General features: G+C 41.6%; 1 protein-coding gene across 1 annotated transcript; it reads left to right on the forward strand.

Moving 5' to 3' along the window:
- Positions 1–3,926: 3,926 nt before the first annotated feature.
- LOC112516167 (ribosome-binding factor A-like) lies at positions 3,927–5,695 on the forward strand. Its single transcript, XM_025123189.1, has 2 exons — positions 3,927–4,489; positions 5,572–5,695. Exons 1-2 carry the CDS (start codon positions 3,927–3,929, stop codon positions 5,693–5,695), a joined length of 687 nt encoding a protein of 228 aa, XP_024978957.1.
- Positions 5,696–11,700: the final 6,005 nt, after the last annotated feature.

Below are 11,700 nucleotides of genomic sequence, written 5' to 3' on the forward strand. Positions count from 1 at the left end.
TTTCGTTTCGCTGATCGCATGAAGAAATAATACCAGAAGAGTATGATGGGAAAACTAACCTTCTTTTTAGGTCTCCAGATCAAGCAATCAGATAAAGGTATCTTTATCAGTCGAAGTAAGTATGTCTATGATATGTTGAAAAAGTTTGATCTCTTTAACAACTCATCTATGAACACTCCTATGGCTCCTCCACTCTCTCTCAATCAGGATCAAAATGGAAAGCCTGTAAATGTAATTGTTTAAAGATGAATGATCGACTCCCTGCTGTATCTTACAGCCAGTCGACCAGATGTCATGTATTCTACTTGCTTATGTACACGATATCAATCTGAACCTAAGGAATCCCAACTGATTGTTGTAAAATGCATTTTCAGATACCTGAACAGAACTCCTAATTTGGGTCTCTGGTACCCTAAGGGTTCAGGTTTTGACCTAATAGGTTATTCGTATAGTGATTTTGCAGGTTGCAAACTTGATAGGAAAAGCACCACTGGAGAATGTCAGCTTCTAGGTGGAAAGTTGGTAAGCTGAACAAGTAAAAAGCAAAACTCAGTGTCCACATCAATCGCTGAAACTGAATACATAGCCGCTAGAAGTTGATGTACCCAAGTCCTTTGGTTGAAAAACCAGCTTAATGACTACGATATTCAGTTCTCAAAGATTCCTATCTATTGTGATAGCACTAGTGCTATTGCGATTGGAAACAACCCTGTTCTTCCCTCCAAGACCAAACATATTGAGATCAGATATCATTTTATCAGAGATCACATTATGAATGGTATATTGAACTTCACTTTGTTCCCACGGATTACCAACTCGCTGACCTTTTCACAAAGCCTCTTGATGAGACAAGATTTAATATCTTAATCAGCGAACTTGGAATGCTAAACGCTGAAGATTAATTTCGTTCAGCTATTATGCATCAATCAGTAAGTGCAATGATTCAGTGCTCTCATTCTATCACTAAACTCTTGAGTAAATGTATCTATTCTCTCTAAGGTATGTATACTCGCTTTTCTTCTTTAAAACTTAAAACTATCACTAAAGCTTTTCTTCTTCAGCGATGAAAATGTTTTAAAAGTTTTATTCAGGGATTCTTTCTATCACAGAACATTTTAAATAAGTATATCTCTCTATTATACTTATCTTTTCTTAAAATCAAAATGATCACTGAAACCTTTCAGTGATTCAAAAGTTTTTAAAAAATAGTTTCAGTGTTTCTCTTGTCACTAATTCTTTTATGGAAATATATATTTTCTAAGATATTTTCCTTTTCTTAAAACAAAACCATCACTGAAGCTTTTCTTCTTTAGTGATCAAATGTTTTAAAAGGTCTTTTCATTCAGTGATTCTTCTTATCACTGAACTCTTTCAAAACCCTTTCATATTCTTCAGATAGTGGCTTTTGAATTTCTTAAAACCTTTTTGTTTTAAAAGAAATAGATTATGAATCGTTTTTATGACGACATTTTATTTTACCAATACGAGTTGCTTTGAGACACACGTAAAAGTCTGACACACGTGACCTCCTCCAAATTCCATCCAATCATTGATGAGAACGTGCTACTTTTTCATCATGGCACTTCCTCAACAGTCATATTTTCCTCTCTCCTATATCTTTTTCTCTCTCCTGCTACCTATAAATATGAGACTTCTCTTCTCATATTTTCTTTACGCGTTCAAAATCTTTGACGAACTTATGCCAAAACAGATTCCCAAGCAAGAACTACAAACTAAGAACGCTTGAAACCTTTGACCTTTTCTTCTAAAAGTCTAAGGTCGATACTCTTCTTTAATACTTTGAACTGTTCTTCTTTTTCTTCTAATGAAACAGTGTTTATTTTCTGTAAGAACTTGTTCTCTTAAAATACAAACATTAAGATTATTAACACATTCTTTTCCTTGGTTAAAATCTAAAGTTCCAAAACCACTTATTTTTCTTGAAAAACCCTAGTATTTTCTTTCTGGATTTTTCAAAAGAAGTTTTATTGTTCTAAAACTTAAAAAGCTCACATCCTAATCTTGTACTACTAATAAAACTGTAATATCTTATTTCTTACCTCTAACAGACAATGGCTGCCTAGAATGTGAACTTTTCCATTGAAGACGTGACCTTCAAGGACAACAACCATGTCGCCTTGTTGGACATTCCTTCAAACAAATCTCTCTATGAGGATGTTGCTTCCTTTCTCAAGATGTCACCAATTTCCTATGCTCTCACCCATAAACTTGTCATGGTGAAAGAAGCGCTTCAACATATCTATATGACTGCTGGAGTGGTTCAGGATACTGATAAACACGGTCGCCAGGTGGAGATCTCTTTCACCTTCAACCGTATGACCGTCAGCTTTGGTGTGACGATGCTAAGGCATGCTCTTCGATTTCCTAAGGGTCCCTTCATCAGCGATCCTTCAATTGAAATCATCATCGTCTACCTCGATGATATTGGCTATGCCTGGCCAATGAAGAAAGACTCAGCGAACCCCTCAAATCGCTGTCGAAGATCGAGAAGAAACGCATGTCAGCGGTGTGGCAATACTTCTTCTCCCACTTCATCCAGTGTATGGGATGAAAGATTGGAGGTCAAGATCAAGCCTCAAGGGTCTCTCTCAACATCGGCGTTTCTGTCATCCGCTGACGCCCTATCAACTACGCTGTTGTGATCTTCGAGGACCTGGCGTTGAAGTTGAACAAGCGCCAGAGGGAGAAGGTTGTACAATACACAAGATTCCTTTCTATGGTGTTCGCCAAAATCTTCAACGACAAGTAATCCAAAGAAGGTAACCTTCCTATCTGCAAGCTTGGATCAAGGATTCTGGATCATAAGCTAAGGGATGGAGACATTGCACTATCTGCTATAGTGCAACCCGTCTCTTCAATTCCTTCTTCTTATTCTTCTCCTTCTAAGGTTGTTAAGAATAAAGAAAACCCCACGAAGTCTATCCCGACCACCACCACCCTCTCTACCAAACATCCATCCTCTCAACCCACTCTTGGTTCTCCATCGAGGGCCAAGAAATCCAAAAAAGGGACGCCTACGTCTCTAGCTGTGACCTCTCTAAAGGTCTCAACCATTGAAACTAGGCTTACCCCCGAGGCACTTTCAGCTACCCTTCCCATCTTTTTAGTGATATCTGAAATCACTGTCGTACCTGTGGTTCCTATCCCAACCTCCTCAGTAACCCAAATCACTGAAGGTGAGAATATCAACATCACCACTATTGAACACTCACGTCCAACTTTCTCGGCCATTTTCTCCTCTTCTCCATCATTGGTCTCGACACGTATTTATGATTCATCAATGAATGTACTCCTGGATGATGAAACACCCACCATTGGACCTGAGATTGCTCCTTTCAATGCATTTCAACAAGCAAGCGCCTATCCTCTCGAAGTCCATTTGAAGCGAACCATCCTTAATCCTTTAGATAACGCTAATGAACCATTAAGTACTCTACCTTCCTACCCTTTCGTTTCTACTAACCCCGTGCTCTCTTATACTTACACTTGCTCCTTTTCAGGTCCTTTTGAAGAGACGCCAGCTATGGACGAAGAGTATAACATGGCTGATGATGTCAAGCTACTCCTCCTTACTGTGGAGACTATCTATTAAAATGGACGAAGTCCATCAAGGCATGCCTCTCAAAGATGATGTATCTGCTGACCTCTCAGCTGTCTAGGCTAAAGTGAAAGAGGTCAAGGACCAGCTCTCATCAATGCAAGTGGCTGTGCAAGCCAACGCTGAGGCCACTTTAACAAGCAAGGCCGATGAAGTGAACTCTCATCTTGCCAAGGACACAGAGTTGATGCAACAAATATAGGCAACTTTCCAACAGCCAATCCCAACACCTGAACCGTTGTTCAATGCTGAAGACCGCGAGCAGCTAGACCAGACGTGCAAGATTACTATTCTTTTAGCCCGTGCTATGCCAAAGCTTGAAGAGATGATGGTGATTCAAATAAGAACTGTTGATCATTTCTTTAGCTATTTTTCCAAAGCCATTGCCAAAGAGGGGGAAACAGAGTCTGGAGCTGCTCTTTCGAATGCTGTTGCTGCTGCTGAACCTGCTGCTGTTCCAGCGACTCAAACTAAAGTTGAAGCTCATCCTAAAGCTGAAGTTGAGGTTGCTGATGAAAATCCAACATCCTGTGAAGCTCTTGTAGTTGAGGATGTTGATGTCGTCCGAGCTGGCGTTGAAGCTCATGATGAGGACCTTCCAATCATCTCTACAGCTAATGCTGGTGATATGGAAGATGATGATGAAGATGATGAAGATGATGAAGGTGAAGACAGTGATTCTTCCGACCTTCCTAACGCTGGTGAAGATCTGGGGAATGACGATGATGAATACGACGATGATCACGACTTCACCGTTCAATACCAGAGACCTTCAGGAACTACGAAATGCATTGCTCTTAGTGATTCTGCATTCCAGGGGGAGCAAAGGGAGAAAGAGAAGGAGACTCAAGAGAAGAACCAGAACACCAAGTCGAAAGACAAGGGTGTTGTTGAAGAAGGAAACTAAAACGTACTTTCCGAACCTTTAGAGCCCTTATCTAATGAGTCCTCCAGTTTCACCACCATCGCCTCCCTTTATCAACTCTCCATCCCTTCCACTACATGCGATCGGCTAGAGGAGTGGGTGCCTGAAAACCCAACCTCCAACACTCCCACCGATCAGCAGATGTCTCAACTAAAGGAGTCGCTCGACCAAACTAGAGTAAAAATCCCTTTTCGTACCCCTAGTTGTGGTGAGTTCGACATCCTGTCAGAAGCTGAAAGACTTGAGGCACTCAAGGCTGAGGAAGAACTCAGACTTCAATGACAACAGACTGAGGATAGCTAAAAGCTGGCCAAGTCTCTTACTGTTAAAGTTCTTAGAAGGAAGAAGTCCAAAAAGATGGTAAATGTTGTCAAGGCCCAGGCTAAGCTTCTGTCTATTGCAAAAGTTGAATGAGAGAAAACACTGAAGCTGTTCGAGCACGACAGAAAATGGAGCGAAGAATGTTTACACAAGAGGATCAATCCTCACCCAATTTCAAACGTCACCATTAGCGGACGAACGAAAGACGGTGGAGTTCTGGTCTGAATGCTCATCACCAGGGACAACCTTGACGCTGTCACGGAGTACCTTTCCTACCTTGGTCAGTATGGCTATAGTGAATGTCTGGAGATCCGCCAAGCCATTCAGCACTCAAAGCCAAGACATAAGCCGGTTATCGAAGACATCATCAGCGAGCTGATCAAGAAGATGTCAAGATGTGTTGTGGTACCTGAAAAGCCTACACTGAAGAAAAGTGGAATAAGAAGACCTTCAAGTCCTAATGACGGACCAACCCTGAGGAATGAACATGAAATAAAGTTCTCCTTGGATGATGTCCTGAAGGCTTCGAAGAAGCCAAACATTTTTATGTTGAATCTTTCCTTGCCAGCGAAGGGTCCATACATACCAACACTGTGCACATGAAGCCTGAGTTAGGATTTATCTTCCATGACTATGAAGGCAAAGTCAGCTTTCAAAGAATGTGTGAGTTACATCTCTGCCTACTGGAACATCTCGTGTATATCAGATTTTGGCTAGATGATGATATATATGGTGAAGTGATGGATCGCAAGATCAGAAAGGAATTTTTACGTCGAAAGGAACTCGGAGAAGAAGTACCTGGCTACTTCAATCTAAGCAACTTAGATTAGTTATAGATTTCTATCTTGTAACTTGTCTTTCACTATATATCTTTTATTTCTATGTCTACTTTCAGTGTTCAGCTTATATTTTGTAAGTCTAAGAAATGTACTAAAAAACTTGTAATTTTTTCTTTGAATTAATATAAGTATTTCATTTACGTCACTGAAAAAGATCCCGAAAAAGAGTAATAGGGACACATGTCTATGAGTTCCAGTATTCTGTTACAGTTACTGACAATCTATAATCAGTGAACATGCTTTCAGTTTCAGTTTCGCTTCTCGTACTTCTTCTTAAACTTGTAACTTAAGAAAATTTACTAAGTAAAAACTGAATCACTGAAAAAGATCACAAAATAGTAAAACGGGACATGTACTTTATGTGTAACTTTGCCCTACTATTATCTAATAAGACAACTTTCTTTATGTTGGTTTGTTATCATCAAATAGGGGGAGATTGTTGATTCTCTGTCTTATTGATTTGATGATAATCCTTTTTACCTATTTCGAAGTATTATGTTTTTGTCTTTTAGTTCCAGCGAATGAAACATGTATAAATCCTACAGCGACAACGATACTTCAAGAAGACAAAACTCACACCAAAGAACCTTCAGCAAAATTCAAAGACTAGAGACTGGCACATTCGTGATCTGAAGCGGCATTCAATGATAACAATCTTGTCAACATATGTGAAGACTGCCCAAGCCTCAGCGAATGCTGAAGAGACCTTCAGTGTTATTCCTGCATTCAACGATCAAATGAAGATTGTTGTGCAAGATTGTTTTTTCTTGTTCTTGCACATACAGAGGACAACCCCATACCCTTTCTAGAGTATAGTATGGAACGAAGCCGACTAGTTGACTCTATTACCCACCAACTCCACGAAAGGATGTTTGCTCATGAATAGGCTTTTGTACTATTCACTGTAGCAAAGAACAAGTTTTTCTATAAAATCTTGAGGCGTTTTCAAACCTTATTGTATTGCATTAAATGTGCATTTAATGCACTAGGTATAAATAGATGAGTGCTCTCTCCGTGCAGATATATGTATATACACACAGGAGATCACACACATATCTAAAAAAACATTTACGCTTATCTTCAAGCAAATTAGAATCCCACTTAAGTATTTTAAAAGTTCTTATCCAAGAAGAACTTATTTCCTTCTTTATATTTCAACAAATCTTTTCTCTTTGCTAAGAATATATATGTGTGTAAACTTAGATTGTTTTAGATAGGTTATCTTTACCTTATCTATTTCCGCATTCAATTTTGTAAAAATAAGTATTGATCTTTCTTTATCAATATATATTTTTAAATTTGAAAGTTCTCTGTGTTTGTATTCATCCCTCCTTTCTACAAACTGTTTCTATAAAACTCTTGTACACCAAACTGGGACCAACACTTCTCATATGATCAGGAAGATAGTGTCACTGATAGGTCCATGCTCAAGTTTGGTACCTTCGTCTCTTCTATTTCTGACAATTCTTCCTCTCAGTCTTCTTTTACTAAGAGTCATCTTCAAGAAACTTCTTCGAGTTCAGGTAAGACAAAGGTAAGTCCATTGTCATAGCACCTCTTCTTAAGAAGGCTAACAAGTCATATAGATCTAAATCTATTCCTTCAGCTTGTGCACCTTCTTCTTCCTCAAGGATCAAGATATCTGGATCTTCTCAGAAATCTAAGTCCAAGCTCAAGGTGAATGTTTCAGCTAAGGATTCCAAGTCCTCAAAAGTTCCTCCTAGAACAAATGAGAACATAAACCTTGGAGCTTTTCCCTCGTCTTCTCTGGTACTTCCTTGCCCTAAAGCTAGCTTCAGCTATAGGAAGTGTAGACCTTGTGGTGAAAGTACACCTATTGCTAGTAAGTGCCCTATTGCCACCAAGGCTGGTGCCCAGCCAAGGGCAAGAAAGTAGCCAAGGCTGAGAAATCTACCAAGGCGAAATCTACCACTAAGGTTGTTAAAACAATTAAGGTGAAGAAATCCACTAGAGCCTCCTTTTCAGGCACAGTGAAAACAACTAATGACACTAAGTCTTCAGCGTCACGTGTTGTTGTTCCTCCTACCACTGTTGATCCTAGATCCCTCAATAACACTAATATTTAAGCTATGAATAACCTAAATATATGGTATGGATGGAAAAAGTGAACAACACTCAAGAATAAAATGATAATATTCAAGAATATAGTTGAGTGCCGAATGATTCACTTTTATTCAAATGATTAGGCGGAAAAGCGTAAACGATTACAAGAATAGTAAAGCCTATTTATACTAGTAATCTAATTTTGGACGTTGCTATCTATGGAAGATATTTAGTAAATCTTTTATGAAAAGGAAAGTAATCTAGACTTATGGAAAGTAAATAAAGAAAAGTAACACATTGAGTATCCAACAGTCGATTTGCCAACTCCAGCTGTCTTCTATGGGGCGTGTTCAACCATGTCTTGAGATCTTCTTCATTGGGTGCCTCTGGTTAAACTGTTGTGGAAAAACTCCAAGTGTTGATAACAAGAGGGGCTATGGAGATGCACAGTTCATCATACCTATGGACGTTCATCGCACCTCTAGTTGTATTGGACACTTAGTCTTTTTTGCTTGAAAGTCTTCCATCGGCCTTCTACTCTTTCACACTTGTTGTTTTCATTACTTTTACAGATATGAGTTATGGGGTTTAAAAATCTCCCTCTAAGTAATGAAAAGACAAACATTGGCTAGTATATGAACAATTAAGTAATAAGTGAGAGACAGAGGCTAAACTAAAAGAAAAACATCCTTTTGCCAAAAAATTTCATTGGATAAGGTGTTGGATTAATTCTTACAAAAACGCTGAAATGAAAATGAAATTACATAAATTCAATCATGGTCTCCTCTAAATATTTTCCAGAAACGCATCATCAATCCCTTGAATTGAATGACTATGGAGATACCATGAATAAGTTCTTGACCTTCCTTCATCGGCACATGTAGTCTGCCCAGTGTTTCTTTGATGACTCCCTGAAACCATTCAAGTGTAGAGGTTGAGTACTTGAAGGCCTTAGTTAGTCTGAAAAAATTCTTAACACCAAACTCGTTCTTGAAGACTAATCTGAGCTCTGGTTAAGTTAAGATCGATGCAGGTGCATCTCCTGTAGGCCTGGAAAATCTTCATCTGGTGGAGTGCAAGAGATTCTCTCAATACCAAGTTCAAGAGCTATTTGAAAATCGCTCTTTTCCCTGAACTTCACCAAGGTTTCTATCATCTCCACTATCGCTCGATTGGACATCCCATATCTGATCCCTTGGTCTTGTCATTGAGCTTTGTGTCTATAGAGGTTGATCAAGTCCTATGGGTTGGGATTGATTAAGTCATTCTCATTGAAGACGCAGACCATCCCATGTGTACGTTCCATGGTATACTCGATGTACTTGATTGCTCGATTACCGAAGGTTCTCATCTTGATGTCTAGGACTGTCTTGATTCCATCGTTCGAGAAGACGAGTTATGGTAGAGAGGTTGTCTGTCCTATGAATTTGTAACGCAAGAGATCCATCGACTCAAGAGATAGCATGGGGGATTGAGGACCAATAGTTCATCGTGGTCATGGTAGATATACTGATGAATGTTCTCCATCATGACTGGTTCCCTTGGGGGCATTGGCGGATATCTTCTTAGCGACTCAAAGTTTGCAATGATTTCATCGACCATGCCTTGAGGAGGAGGTTGCCTCGATGAGGAAGGTATGTCCGCTTACACCTGTGAGGATGGTTGGGTGATGGGTGGTTGATGTGTGGTGATGGGTTGTGTTTAGATTGTGGGTTCTGTTTGGGTTAAGGGTTGTGTATGGGTTATGGGTTGAGGTGAGGGTATGGCTTCTGGTTGTGAGGGTTCAGGTTGGGTGATTTCTGGTTCTGTGGGTTCTGGTTTGGTTGGCTCTGGTTGAGGTATAGTGGATTGGGTGATGAACAGTTGTGGTTGAGTGAGAATGGCGATGGGGGAAGGTGGGTTTTCAGAGGATGAAGAACTCACCACAAATAGTGAGAACTCATTGGTTGTGGGTATGGGTTCTTAGGTGCACGCTAAGGGAACATGTACATTATGTACATCTTCAGAGGGCTGAGCCTCTAGTTCCCTAGCCTCAGTTGCTTGGGTTCCTTGGGTGGTTTAGGTTTGTAGGTTTTGAGTTGCTGGAGGTGGTGTTGCAGCGGTTGCTGATGGTTCCTGTGTCGGGTTCTCCCCCCTCATGAGGACCTAGACCATGATCATCTTGGTCAGGATCCTCATGCCTTGGCCTCTTTACAGGGCAGCTTGTTGAGTAGGAGGCTCTGCTCCTCTCCTTGGTCATCCTGAAAGAAGCGAGATACTTCCTTAGGGAATTCCGTCTTCGAGTGTCCTCCATCGATAGGAGGAAAGAGTTGGTGTGTTCCTGCTGGATCTCAAGGCTCTTGGAGAGAGAGCTTTGGCCGGTTCTGTAGCCTTGTGCATGAACTTTGCACTTATCTCGTTGAACGAGGATATAAGTTCCTTTGAGAGTGCTCTCAGGTCGGCTCTGGTGACTACATCTACTGTGGTGGAGGTGGATGTTGAGGCGGGGGGAGGGATGGAGTTTGAGGTTGATCCGGGTGGTGGGATGGTGATGGATGATATCATGTCCCTCACCTCTACAACAAAGGAGGTAAAGGCTTCCTCGAATGATGGAGCTACAGAGGGGGTGGAAGAGGGGCTGTTTGTGGTAGTTGGGCAATTATGGTGGTTGGGAGTATGGTGAGGGTAGTGTTTATGGAATTTATTTGGGAGGTGAGGGAGGCGATGGCTTCATCGGTCGCAGTTACCTGGGCTATGAGGGTTGCGAGGGTGGCAGTGAGGGTTTGGTTGCAGGCAGTTGAGAGGGTGGAGATGGTGTTAGGTTGTTGAACCACCAGTTGTTCGAAAATTTGCAGGTGGGTGGTGTTGTCCCTCGATTGAGTCTCAAGGGATTGTTGAATCGATGTAAGGTCGATTGATGGAGGGGATTCGGCAATCCTTGCTAAGCTGAGTTTAAGGTCATCCAAGGACCGCTGAATCGAGTCAGCAAAGGCCTGGAACTCAGCCTTTATGACGAACTCTGCGATGGGGGTAACCCCTACAACAACGGATGTTGTATGTTAAGCCTCTATTCCAGAGGCGCCTTCAACATTGCCTTATGTGAATGTAGGCAAGGAAGGACTTCCATCATGTCCTTGATAGCCCTCAAGTGAGGAGCTATCTGTTGATGTTGCAACATTAGCTTCTTCTTCATCGGATTCAGAGTCTGATGAAGGGAAGTAGATGTGTGTCCCCTTTGCTAAATCAAGTATCAAAGGGGGAGGTGCACGAATAGAAGATCGCTCTGAATGATCAATGGGGATATCAAAGTCAGAAGCAACACATGCTTCTGTGTGTGTGGGTAGTGGCGAGCTATTAGGCGATGTAGCTCTTATTTCCTCATCACCCCCTGTTGGGAGAGAGGTGATGGATGGTGTGGTTCATCGGCTAGTTCATCTCTACAGGCCCGAAGAGTGGCCTCTGGATGGCTGGCTTGGGTTGGGATTGGACTGGGCCGTCCTTGTTCAATACCCCTTTGGCCTTGATCGCCGGGGGTAGTAAATGTGGTTGCCCTTGGGGGGGAGGGATAGATGTGTGTATGGGGCCGGCGGATGCTGGAGGAGTGTCATCATCATCATCTTCATCATCTGATGAAGACAACTCCTCTTGCGCTCCCTTGCTTAGATCGGGGGACGGCTCTATATGCTCCGGGGTAGCTGGCCTTGGTTGCTGGGCCAGCATGGAGCTCTCATACGCCCTACGACATGCATAACTGTCGGGGATCACGCAGAGCATTGCCCGTGAGAGGGGACTTTCTGCGGGGTAACCATCCTTCCAGATGGTTGGGCGATGGCCGTTCATAAGATACTGAGGAGTGAGCAGTTGTTCGCTTGGCAAGTTGTGCCTTCTCATTGAGTCCCTTATGAACAATGCAAGGAAGCACGGGAAGAGCATCGAGAGTGGCTTTCCTGCAG

This window comes from Cynara cardunculus (assembly GCF_001531365.2).
Source record: "Cynara cardunculus var. scolymus isolate 2C chromosome LG 8, CcrdV1, whole genome shotgun sequence".
NCBI classification, from domain to species: domain Eukaryota; kingdom Viridiplantae; phylum Streptophyta; class Magnoliopsida; order Asterales; family Asteraceae; genus Cynara; species Cynara cardunculus.

What these genes read in the sequence shown, in the direction of transcription:
- LOC112516167 (XM_025123189.1), top strand. Translation starts at nt 3,927, where the DNA reads ATGCCAAAGCTTGAAGAGATGATGGTGATTCAAATAAGAACTGTTGAT. An exon ending in GAGAAGAACCAGAACACCAA is followed by an intron (nt 4,490 to 5,571) that starts GTCGAAAGACAA and finishes CGTGTATATCAG; the next exon opens with ATTTTGGCTAGATGATGATA.